The sequence below is a fragment of the Anser anser genome, assembly GCF_964211835.1.
Source record: "Anser anser genome assembly, chromosome: Z".
Classification (NCBI taxonomy): Eukaryota; Metazoa; Chordata; class Aves; order Anseriformes; family Anatidae; genus Anser; species Anser anser.
Genome location: NC_139723.1, coordinates 27,326,681 through 27,342,036, shown reverse-complemented (window position 1 = coordinate 27,342,036; position 15,356 = coordinate 27,326,681). Strand labels below are relative to the sequence as shown.

Sequence of the window (15,356 nt, the reverse complement as noted above, 5' to 3'; positions counted from 1 at the left end):
AACCATTATTATAGGTTCATTACAGCTAAGCATTTTGGAGACAAGCTTTCCTAGCATTTGTGTGATGGTCTTCTCCAACTGCACTCAGAACAGGCTGCAGATAAATTCACTTAATGATGACTGCAGTGCAAAATGAAAAAAAAAAAGTTTTTTGTTTACCTTGCAGAGCACACTTGCTCCATGCAGCATATAGTATGAAAATTATGACGTCAGTATTTTTGCCTTGCCACAGTGCTCAATACTTTCTGTAATTTATGGAATGCTGCAGTTATCAATTTTTCTGTTTACCTCTACTTTCCCATAGCAAGGAGAGACTCTACTTTAAATTCAGGACTATCCTGTGAGGGACCTCGTGTGTTATCATTGCTCAAAGCAGTCACCCTGTAGTGGTGAAGTGACATTATATTGTGTGATAGTGGTAGCTTGGGTTTAGCAAGCTTTATTTGCTTGTAAGAATATTTTCCAAAATAGAATAAAGTAGTAGCGCTGATCATGATCCCTGAAAATATACATCTTTCACAGGCTAACATCCCATTTGACTTAAGAAATCCCATTTTGATTCCAATATTTTTATTCTGTTTATGCCTTTCCCATGCGTTTTTCTCCTGAGGAATCATGCTCTTCTGTTTACCTTCTCCGGTATTTTATTTGTGGTTTTTAGTCTTAAAAGAAACCAGTTTAGTCTTAAAAGAAACCAGTTGTAAAGGACAATTCACGCATATTTAGTATAATGTGCCATTTAGTGGGGATCAAATTTTGATAGAGAATCATTAAGACAAGTTAGTGAAATGTAGCCCAAAAAACATTCTGAAGGGGGCATCAGTCTCAGCATCAGTTAGATTTTGGGGAACCTAGACCTATACCTATGAAGCCTAGGCTGTTCTGATAACATGAGCATTCACTTGCTGGAGTAAAAGATTTTTGCTGTTGTTGGAAAGGTGATACTTATGCTGAAAAACAAAAACAATAGGAAATCTTTAACAGTAAGTGTGCTATGGCTGAAGGCAGTGCTGCAGAAAGGGAGGTGAAAAAAGCTCAAATGCTCTGAGAGCATCTACAGGACAAGAGAAAAATGTCCAGAGAATTTCAGACTTGCTGTTTCTATGGCATAGGATCATAACTGAGCAAAAATGGGTCTGAAACTTTTAGATGTCTGCAAGTCTGTGAAAATAGTCTGGCCATTACCACCTGTGCCCACAGCATCGAGAGTGGATTAAATATTGATTTGGCCAGTACTTATTGAGCTGGTGCAATTTTCAGCCTGTGTGTTTATTTTTTTTATTTTTTTATTTTTTTAATATATCTGCTAATATATTTTTCTTAACTTCATGAGGTTTATCTTAGACTGGATTTAAGGCATAAGCATAGCAGATCTATTCTGAAGGTCTCAGCTTCTAGCGTCCTGTGTCTACATTTGCTCCTCATGACTGCGAATAAAGGTTTGCCTTAGTATTAGTCTCAATGCAGTGATGTTTGTAAAGTCTCTAGTTGAGAGCTGTGAACTGACCCATTCATCTCAGTGATGATACAATTAAATTGTAAGGCCTGCTGTGCAAAGGGAGAAGAAGACGCTGTAAGAGAGGCAAGCCTGTCGATTCAAAAGATTTTTTCTCCAGACTGCAATATGCACTATGAACCTTTGCCTTTTAAGATGAGAAAGAGGCTCCCAAACACTGCATTGGCTGCTTTCAGGAGGAGAAGGATGCTGGTGATATTTCAGGGGGGCAGGAGGAGTTCCTTTATTCACTGGGATGCAAAAGCACCCCTGTGCCCTTCCACCACCTCTGCTGGGAGGCAGGGAGTCCAAGCTGTGCTGGCTGTATAGCTTCAGTCTCATCCTTCTGCCCACCAGAAACTTTGCTCTACTGAGAAGCTTTATTAGAGTTCAGATTTAAGGTACACGTAAGCAATTTGTGCCACAGCTCAGTCTTCTCATATTCACAGTGAAAATGTATTATATAGCAACACAAGCTTGATTCTCACGTCAGAGCTCTTAAAAATTAGAATTCTGGGACAGCCCCAAACAGTCTGTGAAATAACATCACTTTCTGATGAGGTCTTTCCAGACTAGAATCATATAATAGCTTTTTAAAATGCACTCATTAGCATAAAAAATGATATCTCTGTTACTTGTAGACTAATGGCCATGGGCCTAATTCACCTGTTGTATAAACATATGAGTCCTTACAACATGAACAATCTGAGTTTGATTGAAGACAACGAGTCCAATTCTCAGACATATTACTGGATCTGTCCATTAGATCCAGTAATGTGCCTTTCATAGATAGATGTCACCCTTCAGACTGTGAGTGCTGAACAAGTAAACGGTTTTATTTAAAAAAAATCGTTACGAAAAAATGCAAAGCCTCAATTGCTGGTTTGAGTAATAGTACCAAAATTAATTCCTGAAGCAGATTCATTTATTTCAGTCCACAGTGTTCGGTTTATTTTTGGGAGATAAATGTTTTTGATATGGACTAGTAGTTTGTTCTGTTGAAGATGGTTAAGAATATTTTTGCAGTTATTGTGCATATATCAACCATTTAGTTCTAGAGAGAATGTTACTTTATGTTTCTTGCAAAATGAAGGGGGCATCTGTTGAATGCATGTATCAAAATATTGATGCTAAGGGCAATTGTGTATTACTTCCACACTCAACATCTTGGGATGATGTCAGAATATGACTAACATCTAGACCCTGAAATTTCTTTCCAATTGTGATCTGTGAGCTAGGGAAAATGTTATCATTCTTTCGAAAGTATTTATGCTGTGCTACATGTTAGATAATTATGCACAGGATTATTTTCATCAAATCGTAATTTATGTTGATCATAGGGAGGAATGATCTCAAATGTAGTTCTCTAAACCCTTTCTAGATGTGATATGTTCAGTATTCGAGCAGTCCAGTTGTGTCTGTAAGCATAAACCTCAAAACAGAGAATTCAAAATGTGATTTGACTGGAAGTTTTTCAGGAATCACAGGTGTACATGAGGAAAGAAACACGTTAATGCGTTAAACTCTAGATAGTGTATATGGGAGGTAGGCTGGATGTGCTGTTCTAACAGCAGCTGATTGTTGTTAAAGGGTACTTATTTGTGCTGCTGACATTACAGCATGTGGGGTATATTCCAGCCCGGTTCTGTCAATGTGTTTTTTTAAATGCTACAAAGTTTCTGATGTTTACAAAAATGGGACAATATAAACTACCCCAGATGATACTGCAGTTAACAGCTGGCTAGGCACTGGATTATGCCAGAAGACTGGAGGAGGTCTCCACACCAGAAAGCTGGGAGTCGGGACTCCCTGAATTACTGTCTTCATCTGGCTCAGTTTATGCTTCTGATCATTCTCATAGTCTGTTCATCACAACAAAATTATGCAAATAGTTACGAACCTTTGATTTCATCACATGAGATAGGTCCTGTACAGGTAGTATGGAAATTAACTGGCTGTCACAGTACTTCTTATTGTGAGCCCTTTAAATAAGATACTTAGATATGATGAAATATGTAGAAATCTCTGGTGATTCAGTGACACATTTCTAATTCTTCTGCTTGTATATGTTTTGTTTTCCTTTAATAAAATTGAGGAAGGCTTTTAGTGTTTCTCAAAGCTTTGATATTTAGAGAGAGAAATAAATGTTTTTATATAACTTGTTGGTAGTATGTCACATGCAGAAAAATTATGAGTTTAGCGCACTGGAAATATACAGTTTGGGAACTTCTAAATTTGAAATTACTTACTTTAATTGTTCTTCACTGGAGAGTCCCTAAAACTGCCTCAAAGGTGTTATAGATGGCCAGGTAAATATAAGGGGATATGTGCTGTCAGTCTTGCTGTTAATGTGTCTCTTTGTGCTGGTTAGGTTTGTAAATCGTGTTCATAAGACTTTATAGGATACTTTAACTGAGAGAAAATGTACAGACATTGTAGACCATTATTGAACCAGAATCTGTCTTTTGTTTAAGAGTATCCCCATTAGGCTACCCAAAACCCAACTTGATTACATTGCACCTTACGAAATAAAAACAATGTTAGGTTGTTTTAAGAATTAAACTTAATTTGTTTCAATGCTATGGTAGAATAAATGAATGAGGATCCTGAAGTTCAGTTACACTGCTTAACTTCTGTGGATAGTTGAGTACAGGTTTCAGTGATAAGGTGCATGCATGTTAAGACGAACAGCAGTTTGTCACAGAAATTAGTCCTGTGTCCCACTTTTCCACTGGTCCATTTCTGTTCTCCAGAGGCTGGACAGCACTTGATTGCAAGGTGTTTGCATCTGTCTCTGCATTCACAACTCTGATTAATCAGCAGCCTTGTAAGTAGAATTAAAAACCTGAATTTACATAGAAAGTTAAATTCCTTCCAATCTTCTTTCAAAATAAGAAAAAACATCTTTAAAAAATTTTTAGTGCTGATGATCTCCTTTGATCCACTGGCAACTACACTGAAGGACAGATTAAGAAGTCTGCTAAACTAGACATGCTACTTCTATTTTGTGGAGGATAAGCTAAAAATGTTATGTTTTTATTTCACATAAATATGGTAAAAATAAGAATTATGTTGGAGAAAAAGAAAGAGATGTAATGAAGTTCCAAAACAGAAACTTGTGCTGAGAGTCTGCATAAACACCTGATTTATTTTTAAATTATGTAGGCAAAGTACATCATATGAATAACATTCGGGTGTTAGAGTCAGCATATGGGTGGGTTCTTTGTTTCTAGTTTTAGAGAATTCCAAAGGTACTTTCCACCTAAGGTCTTTATCAAACTTTTTATGATTTCTGTGTAAGGATTTATGTCCCAAATGTGAAGTCTTTATGTAAATACTTATTAAATGCTTGAGAGAAGGAAGTTAAACCCATGTTCAGCTATTCAGATTATTTTCTTCTTAGTTACTGTGCTTTTGAGGTTACTTAATTCTGAGCATGCATACACTGTATGCCGAGTGACTTACTAATTTTGAGTTGTTGCTGTGTAAAACATTAGGGCTTTTAAATTGCAGAGGAAACTTGTGTAATTTGTTTTATAATGGACAATTCAGCATTTTGGAAGTAATCCTTTGTCATCTTTACTCATGTGAATGTCCTCATTGTCTTCAAGCCCCACTTGATAGAAATCACAGATACAGTCAAGACCTCTGTGCCCTTGCGGAATGAAATCTCAGGCTTTAAAAGCTTTAAAAATACCTTAAAGTGGTTCCAGCAGTATTTTTGTTACTTTCTAATTTCTATGTTTACTGACAAATATATCATTTGTAAATTGCCATCCGAGGCAATATGTAAATACATTCAGGAAACCATTTTTCTATAATCAGCTTTTGCGCCCTCCCCCCCCCCCCCCCCCCCCTTCACACTTTTATTTGTAATAACTACAATGAACATCTGCATTCCTATTTACAGCCAATTTTTAAAAGCATTCCTAAGCTGGTGAACTGTAGGCTATCCTGAACTCTCTAGCTGACTTAGGCCTTTTGAAAGCCAGGACTGCAGAACTTGGCGCTGTGTAAATAATCTGAAACTACTCCCATCTTCCCTTGTTCCTGCCCACTCTGGATCCAGGAATGTGTTCTCAAAATAATTTAAATAAAGCTACAGTCACCAAAATGATGTAGAAAGCTGCAGCTTTAAATTACAGAGAACTAGAATTACTTTGTTGTAATGAGAAGGGTTAAAGGAAGTGGAGGAAGGGAGGAAGCAGGGAGATCCATTCAGTTAATTTTGTCTGTAATCCCTAAGCAGTTCACGCTACCTGTATGGATTGTCTTTTGCCAGCCAGATGTAAAAGCAGCTCTGTCCCTCCTCATCTGCATACAGCCTAAGTAGGAACTCTCGTTTGTTATTACAAAGGGATTTATTTCAATGAAGAAATGAAGCAGGGGGTTGGCAGATAAGGGCACTTAAGCCCTTTGAGCATTACAGCAAGCTTGTAGAATATGGGCACCGAGCACAATAAGCTTTGCTTTCTTTGTTAGCGATAGAGCCTTGCTGAGAAAATACAGCGTGGCCTGGCCTGTGGTCTCTTTTCATGCTTCTCTGGAAGCATCAATCTTTGCAGAAAGCCTGGTCTGCAGGTGTGCTGCTAAGATTTCCTCCTGCTTACCTTTGACAAGGACATGCTGTTGCCTGTGACATAATCAACACTGTGCATGCTTTACATTCACACATACATATTTAAGCACTTCCTCATTTTCCATATCGCATCTCAGCTTGGGACTTGGATATTTCTTCATGGTAGAGTTCTGTACAGGGCAGGCAGATTTAAGTGACTGATCAAAACATCCGATGGCTTGATCCCTACAAAAAAAGGCATAGTCAAGCAGCTGCCTTTTGACTGTCTCACTCTCAGAAATGCAGTAGCTGAGCTGACATAATTCACTTCCTCTGCCTTGTCAAAACCAGACATGCTGCAATTGGCCTGTGCAAAGATCCTTTCCCTGTCACTCACTTGGTTGTGGTAGGATGAGCGTAGCTCCAAAAATTTCAGTTCCAGGCTCCAAGAAAAAAAAATTAAAAAATCAAGCTTTCTTGCCTTTCTTACCCCTCAGCACAGAGGGCAGTTGTTTCTTTGAGACTGTGAAAGGAAAAAAAAGAAAACAAGCAATGCCACATTTCTGAAGCTGTGATATGACTCTGACTGACTTTTGCATATGCAAAATGGATGAATGGATGGTGTCTTCTGAGGGGATATGCTAGGGTCATGGCAGTTTAGGAGCTGATATTGTATGTGGATACATAGTTAAAGGAGCTAAGAAAAGGCAAGACTCGGGGTTTTACAGAAAGATGTTCAACTGAAGTGCATCATGCCAGTTTAGAGCTATTTCAAAGTCAAACATTTACCATGTTCCCTAAAAATATTTGTGTATATATGCTGTTGTGTTAAGACTATGCCTTCGTTCTGAGAATGATGACAAGCTGTTTGTTGGTTGCTGTTATTTTTAGGTTCACAGACCAACATCTGTTAAGTGATATGAGCAGATTACCATAACGGATTGTATGACTTTGCAGTCCTTAATTTTCAGAAGACCAGTGATAAGTCATCTTCATAGATGATCTGTTTGTATTTTACTTCAGCTGGCCCACCTGCTTTAAATACCTGATAAAATGCATGCATGAATGTTAGTGCATGTAGGAATATGCCTGCACATTTGGCAGGAGTAGGTTGGTAACATCAGAAGAATGCAGAGCAATAATACCTAAGTCAGTTTGACCACCTCATTTGACCTTTAATATATCTTTCCTTGTTTCATTTTAAAGAGATATGCTTAACTATATATAGTTTCTGTAAATATTTTTGTCATATCTGCCAGCCCCACTGCTACCAGAATTAAATAATGTTGTATCCATGGGGAAACTTCAGGTAAAGAATAAAGTCATGTAGTTACATAAAAGAAATTTTATGTAATTTTTGAGTGTTTCCTGGTTTCTCATTAGTTTACCATAACTGAATTTGTGATAACTGAAAATCCATAAATTTTTATCTAAACCAGGTTCTCCACATAGGTAAAAATAAAAATAAAATAAAATAAAATAAAATAAAATAAAATAAAATAAAATAAAATAAAATAAAATAAAATAAAATAAAAAGGCCATATCTTTACAATATTCAAGGACTAGAAAGTGATATTTTTTCCCATGCCACAGAAATTTCTAGCTGTGAAGGGTTACAAGAAATCAGACCTTTAAGTCTGTCACTTGTCCAGGACCAAATTATGCTGGGCTCAACACTAGAGTAATGTGGAATGGATTTTTTATCATATTTGGAAATGAAAGAATTTCTCTGGCAGTTTGAAGCTACTCAAAGACTTGAAATTTAGGGAAAGACATAATGACTGGGATTCATTGGCAAGCCAAAAAAGAAATATTCAAGAAGTGAATGATGAATCCAATTCACTGCATGGACACCATGCATGCATGCATGTGAATAAATAAATAGCCAAGACTTGGAAACAGCAGAAATGTGGTAGAGAGAAAAAATAAACTAGAAGATGCTATTTCCAGAAGTTGGTAAGGATCTGTCTTTTCAAATACTTGCCCCAGGGTAGCTATATCATTTGTTGCTGCAATGTAGGAATTGTTTTTGATTTTTTTTTTTTTATTACCTTTGTTTCTTCTTTGTGCTCCCTCAATATATGTTTAGGTAAATTTTCCTTCTAGACTGCCATCTTCTTACTGGCTTACCATTAATATTTTTAATTGCATGCTATGCTGGGAGCCAGGGAGTTTGGAGGAGGGAAAACTGCGGCCCCACTCCCAAGCCTTAAAGCATTGTGTGTGACTGTATAAACAGACTGTGTTGGTTGGTGGTTACTCATGCTGTGGAGCTGGAATAAAAGTGAATTTTCACAAGAAATATCATGAAAACCCCACCCATCCTTTTATCACTGTCAAGTTAGAGTAGATTAGATAAATTTAGGTGTAAAAAAAAAAAATCACTTTAAAACACTTAGAAACACACAGACTTGCACTCTGGCATTGGTGGGAGCACAAATGTTAGCACAGCAGATCAGGTCCAGGAAAATTGTGGTGGTGCTGGGGCTGTGGACACAACCAGCCTTTTTATCCTCCTTGTGGTCTTCTCATGAGGAAGACTTCAGTCAAGACTTCTGTCAAGACTTTGTCTTGAATGTGGTAGTCTGGTCTGGTCTGGTCTATGAAAGCCATCTGTAAACAAAGAATAAATCTTCAAAGAGCTGAGGAACAATCTCTTGGTTTATATTGTTTAGTGCCAAGCCAGATGTGGCATTTGCAAACTGTATCAGCAAACCCACTCAGAGAAGGATAGCCTGGAGTATATTGCAAGAGAGCAGTTATTGTAATACAGTGACATTGTGATTTATGGTACATCCGACAGAGGTGCCTCTGCAGAAGTCTGTTCTCTGCATCTGTCTTTGTACTTACTTGTGTTGTGCTGGTGACACCCTGTCCCTCTGCCTTCTGAAATACTTCTGTGGCCCCATTGGAAATGAATGGGAGGCCTCTCTTGTTTTCTAAGTGGGAAGAGCCAAGCCGTGAATGAGGAACTGGGAGGGAATGGGAAAATGAGTCACTATACTTTGTCACAGTTACGCTCATTTTATCACACCTGACAATAACTGAGCAATACTTACAGTTAGTTCCAAGGAGAAAGCCAGTCCTTACTCTGGGATCATTTAGTTTCAGTTCTAGAGCTGCTGAAATATTAAAATGCTTCTCAAATGTGTGCATGGGCTTTTATTGTTGTTGTCTGTTTTGCTTGTTTGCTTTTAAACAGTGTATCCAAATGAAGCTGTTTAAGCAAGACTCTGTTGTTTTTAAACCCCAACCATTTTTAGCAAGTCAGTGAAGCTTAAGGTCTTAAGCTTATTTAAGGTCTTAATTTCACTTTTAGGAGGTTCGCCCATATTTTATTCTTTTGTGTGTTACACACTTTTCTAGGAATGTGAAAGTTTTGCCAAAAATAATTACCCAGTCATGCTTTCTAACAATATTTTTTAAAGGAAAAAAAAAAAGAGAGAGAGAGAGAGAGAATAGTCTTTGCTGGCTCTTTGGAATCAATTTTCTTGCAAGGCAGAGTAAGTTATTCTCTCCCTGAAACTTTGTTGCTGCACTTACCTTTGCCGTATTTCCATACTACACTTGAGTACTAGGTTCCCACAATAGCAGGTGAAATGCAATAGATGCAGAGCCCAGCCCGACTCACTGAGCCTGACTCACACCGCACAACAGCAGTGCTCCCATTGTCTCCAGTACTGCACCAAGCCCCAGACCCTGCTGGGACAGAAAAAGGTAAAGGCCAGCTGTCGGTGAACGGGAACAAGAGGAGGGCCCAGCAGGCCTCTGGAAGATAGTGCGACAAGGCTCCATGATTTTTTTTCTATTCAAATCGTCAGAATAGGGCACAAAAAAGATGCATGAGAAAAGAAATGAACAGCAGTTCTTTGTTCAATAATGGTACCCGATATGCAAGTGCCAAATAACTTCCTTTGTAAAACACCATTGCATTTCACTAGTCAAAAGTGCTCAGTTCAAAGTATCATTCGTTCTACAAGTGTGGTGCCTAAGGTGCTTTCAGTAAAATAAAATGATTCTGAGTCTCTTTTCCTTGCCACCTGCCGTTATTGAAAACTTAATCACATTTATATTATTCGTCTAGCCAATGCAGAGACTCAGTAAAGCTTGAAAAGCATAGCCAGTATTGCCAGTCAGTAATTCTGTTCATTGAAGGTATACATTTAAACACCGAATACGGCTGGTTTTCCTTTGCTAAACAGATACAGCTGCTTTCAAATAGCTAGCCGAAGTTAGATGCAACTTGAGGTATAACCTAATGAGTTACACCATGCCTTCGAAACAAGGCAAAGTAAAAAGAGATGCAGAAGTTGAGCAGCACATGCACAGGAGGACAGATCCCTCCATGGAGTCACTTCATGAACTACCTTTAAGAGCACACCTGTGGAAGCAGCTTGCTGTCTTCAAGCATACATAGAATAACACATGAACTCCAACAAGACCAGGCTTACAGACAGATGGAAGAAGGGAGACTCATCATCTGCTTCCCTGGGTATTTCTCCTCCTCTACAAGCTGAAGAGGAAGCCGCAGAGAAGGGCTGGGCAGTGTGGTGGGAGGGCTGGGGAGAGCTTTGCCTGTCTCAAGGCCATGGTTTTCTGCCTCTGTCACACCTTATGAAACCGTGTCCTAGCACATAGGTTATGGCAGGTTGTAGAAACTGGAGCCTGTGCACCCTCGCTCAAATTGCTTTTTTAAACAACTTTATGGCTCTAGTAACACATACAGCAAATGCTCTCAGGGGAGCCTGGGCATGAGCATGCAGCAGTAAGGTGGATGCTGGGAAGTGGTAACAAAAAGTAGCTTTATGAAAATGCCTTGGAGTGGGGGAGATCTCCATTTGCATGGTATACCATACTCTCCCACTTTCTAATTGGTGCTAATTGATGAAGAATCTAATTTGCAATCTTTAAGCCACCCCTAGTTCATGAGGGTTTGCTTGCTACATTGTTCAGCCTACTGGCTGCCCTTTGCTTATTAGGCATGGTTAGTACTCCGAGCTTGCCTCTGAAGCGATGTGTATGCATTATCAGCCCTTCTACAGGCGCCAAAGGCTTGTCAATCACTGTGACCTCTGGAGCCCCCGAACAAGCCCAGCAAACAAGGCATTGAGGTCTGCAGTGGTTTTTTTTTTTATTATTATTATTTTTCACTTGGACTTTTCAGAGTGGGATTCTCTAATTATTTGAAAGTGTATGCAAACACTGAAGGAGAATTAGGAGCATCAAGTGGGGCCTCTGCTTTTATTAGGAGACTCTTTCTTTTCTAAATAGATGTCAAACATATTCTTTACTCTTTAGACAGTTAACCTTTCATCTCTCCTGTAGGAGAAATTCCACTCTAAGGTATGCTAATTTGCTATTTGCAGCATTCTAAAGTAGAGGGAAAATGTCATGTACAGTGCCTTCATTAAAAAGTCCTTTATCCTGATTGAACACATTTTTTGCATTCTGGTTAGTTACATTCTATTAAATAAAAATACCCATCTATCCCCTTTCTCCTGAAACAAAACAAAACTACTGCAGACAAATCCTAGCCACAGATGATTCTTCTCAAGCCTTGAATTCAGCACAAAGTATCGACTGGCTCCATTTACTAAGAGGTGGGATGCAAAAGACCCCCACCATCTCCAGTCTCCCTTACTCGAGACTAAAGCTACAAAGACTTCGTCCACAGCTCTGTTGCTGCTATTAAATAAGTCTTTTATGCTTTTAAAACAAGATTCTAGAAGGGATAAAACTGGGAAGCAGAAAGCACTATAGGATAAGGCTCATGTAAAGAAGTGAAGTTTCTCTTGCCTCTCTTTCCGAAGTGACCTACCCTCTTTTCCCTGTTTAGTTGTACGGTGTAATGAAGGGTGTTTAAATCAGCTCAGGCTGTAGAGGTGAAGAGATACCCATCCACCTGAACTGGTCTGCTCAGACATATGGCGTTGCTTGAGCTGGCTTAGGTTTCTCCACAGTGTGTTAGTGATGCTGGGCTTCTGGCTGCACCAGGAGCGCCTGGTTTGCCTTCTTGTTTAAGTTTCAGTTGGCTTGGAAAAGAAAGGTGGAAGGAAAATGGGAATGAACTCTTGGGTCCTTGCCAAAATTGGCCAAATGTACTGTGGTGCCCATCAAATTAGCTAGTGTGTTACCTGTGCTACCCACCAGCAGGTGTGCACACATTTGCAGCTGCCACAGGAAGAGGTGAGCTGTTTGAAGAACTTCCCACCTGCAGGGTGCTGTAGTTGCAGGATGCTGACATGCAGGGGTGGAAGCTTGCTGTGGAGAGGGACCCTTCATCATGTTATGCAATGGATCGTGGAGATGTGCCTGTGGAACAGTAGCTTCTGCTGCATCCTTGAAGTCATCCATCAAGAGATTAATGTAGCAGGATCTGTTTGTTTTGTTTTGGTTTTTTTTGTGCTCTTTACCCAGTGCTTTCCATGCTCTTTATAAGGGAACTCATGTTCAGGGACAGCTGTGAGCTACCCCAAGTTGTTTATCATAACTTCAGAGACCAGGATTTTGATTTATGGGGGTAAAGACACATGCTCCCCAAACTGCTGGGCAATTTGAATGACTCTTTCCCTCACTGTCCTCCTGCAATATATTTAATTCCTAATAGTTTCTTCTCACCCATTTTTTGCATAGTCGTGTTACACATTTGTCTAACAGTTTCTGTTGTAAAGCTAAGTCAGATTTGTGTTTTGAAAACTTGATTATGTGGGAATCCTTTTATTTTGTCAGACTTGAGCCTCTGGGTATCTTTTTTTTTTAATACAATTTTGATAAATATTTATTCATGGATTTTGTGATGTTACTGGATGAAGTAAATCTTTTCATTTACAACAGACAGTTAAGTAAGGCAGTGAGAGGAAAAGTAATAAAAAGTCAATTTTTTAAACCCAAATAGCTCAAACAAATATTCTGACCATTAAACAGCAGTCAGTCACTTGGAAAACATCAGGTTCATCAAGTAGGCTCTTTTAGGGTATGTGTTTTTTTTGTTTGTTTTGTTTTGTTTTTAAGGCAAGGAGTGTGTTTTCCTGTCAAGGTAAGAGAATCTCTCGTTTGGATTGTTTCTGTGAGCGCTGAGGGCACTCATGCTCTTGGGCAAATGAATTTAGTCCTTCGCATGTGAGCGGTAATTCCACAGTACCTTTGCTTTGTATGCAGCTAAGTGAAAAATTAAAGCTTTGTAAATGAATTCAGTTTGGGGTGCTGGTACGCTGTTTTGTGTGCTTACCCTGGGAATAGGAAGGATGAAAGGGGGAGGAGAAATAATTATGGGCAAAACAGTAACCTTTTCTTCTTCTCCCAGACGTTCTCATAGGCAAAGGAAAACACACAAATGACTCCTTGCCTATCGTGTACTTAGACATTTTGTTAAGATGGATCTTTGTGGATTCCTAGGAGGAGACTCCAATTTGTATTTAGTCTGAAGTAATTGGCGGGGGGGGGGGGGTTGGCATGGGGGAACATGCCAGAAGCTCCGTGCAATGGTCCTCTTTTGTTTAGGTCTGGAAGACTGGCTCAGTTAAGGTCTCAACAGGGGGATGTTTCCAAACAGTTTCAGGGAAAGCAGAAGGATTATTATTTTCTTTAATGATGTGGCAAAACACGCAGCTTAAAGCAGGAAATTAGGAACAGAACAGCCAGTGAATGCGATAGTCATTTTTTTGGCTTTTGTGTTGTTTTGTTGGTTGGTTCACTCGATGCAATGTGAGATGTGTTATTTTTTCTCCCTCCTTGGTACTGGCAGTTGTTTTTTTTATGTTTGCTGCAGATGTTCAGGAAACTAATTCCAAGGCTTGCACCTGTGTGACACTGACCTAGGTCTACCTTGCCACATCCTGCTTTTATTCTGCTGCACAGATCAATTTGCAGTTTATTCCTCATCCTTCTCTCTTTTGTCCACAAAACCATCCGTCAACCCCCTCCTCCCTCCCACAGGTCCTCGCTGGGGGAGGGACTGCTCATTTCTCTGTCTCAAGGCTGCTCTGGCAGAGGAATGGAGGCCAAATTTCTGTCAGGTCAAGGTGCCATCTATTAAGGCAGTGCTCACATTTTCATTATGAGACCCTGTTTGAGGGATTTATAACTTGGCTGTACAAATTTGCTGCAGGCTGAACTTGTCATACATAGTTTCTCCTGGGGAAGTTGGTACTGGTCTCTGTTAGATTCACAGCCAAAACATGTGCACAGGCTCTGCTTCTCCCCCCACCAGGAGATGGAGGCAGTAGCATTGCTAGAGAGCATTTTTGGTTTGTTTTTGCTTTGCTTTTAGGCATCTATGGGGTCTCAGATGTGTTAATGCTTTTAGCTAAGACAGTTTTGGCAGGCTCTCAGAGACTTTCCGAAGCCTGAAGTCAGACTGCTGTTGCCAGCTTCCTCCTCCTGTTTTTATATTGCTTATAACCTAGGTCTAAATTACCTTTACTTTAAAATAACATGGGGATAATAAAGAAGAAAAAGAAAAGCCTCCACTCGCGGCTTGCAGCGTCACGCCGGAAGCATGCTGAAGCAAGATGGCTGCCGCAGCTGGGAGGCTTGAAAGCCTCCTCAGGTGTGAGGTGGCCATGGTGGGGAGCTCCCTCTGGCTCCTTCCTACCTTTCCACGTCTCCTCCCACCTGGCAGCCTCCCCTTGCTACCTCTGCAAAACACTGCTGGCATGGCCTCTACGGCCCCAAAGTGGCGCCTCATATACCACGTTTTTTAGAAGCAGCCTGGTTTTGTGGTATGCCAAAGAAAGGAGCCAAGCTAGGGGACTGAGGCAAGATATAGAGTGATAGAAAGAAACACCTCCACTGTGCTCCTGCATGTCTTTTTGTGGATCCAGTTATGGTGTGAGACCTCTGAGACTGCAAGCAAGGAGAAGTCAGCATCACGAGAAAATTCTTGACTGATCCCACAGCTAAGGAGACAAAGATAGGAGTCTCATTAAGGAGTCCTTTATCTTCTTAAATGCCAGCTACAGGGGATTTAAGAATGGGCAGAAGAAAACCTCTGCAAAGTTAATTCAGGAATTGTCCTTTTGAACTTGCCAGAGGCTGTATGTGTTGCTGGCAGATCTACCTATCAGCAATATAATAACACTCTGGTGATAATTCTTATTTACTTAAGATGCGGAGATTTTCTGTGATCAGCAGTGAAGAGCCTGTAGCGGAAGCATCTCAAGCTGAGGAGTCTCCATATTCAAGACTTACTAAGCCAAGCTGTACTTCCCAGACAAGAAGCGTGCCTCTTTAATAACTTTCTCCAATAGGAGGCTTTTGAATAAGTCACTTTGTGTGATTTCTTTCTCTCTCTCTCTCTTGCTT

At 39.8% G+C, this 15,356-nt stretch overlaps 1 protein-coding gene across 10 annotated transcripts in view; it reads left to right on the top strand.

Moving 5' to 3' along the window:
- Positions 1 to 15,356, top strand: part of EFNA5 (ephrin A5) — a 212,641-nt gene that overhangs the window by 102,753 nt on the left and 94,532 nt on the right. The window contains exon 1 of one of the 10 annotated variants that reach the window (XM_083818790.1): positions 12,306 to 12,419. The exons of the other annotated variants lie outside the window; for them this stretch is intronic. Coding sequence (XP_083674916.1) covers positions 12,337 to 12,419 — 83 coding nt within the window. The 5' untranslated portion in view covers positions 12,306 to 12,336. Of the gene's footprint in view, positions 1 to 12,305; positions 12,420 to 15,356 lie in introns of those variants that run through there. 10 annotated transcript variants of the gene reach the window in all.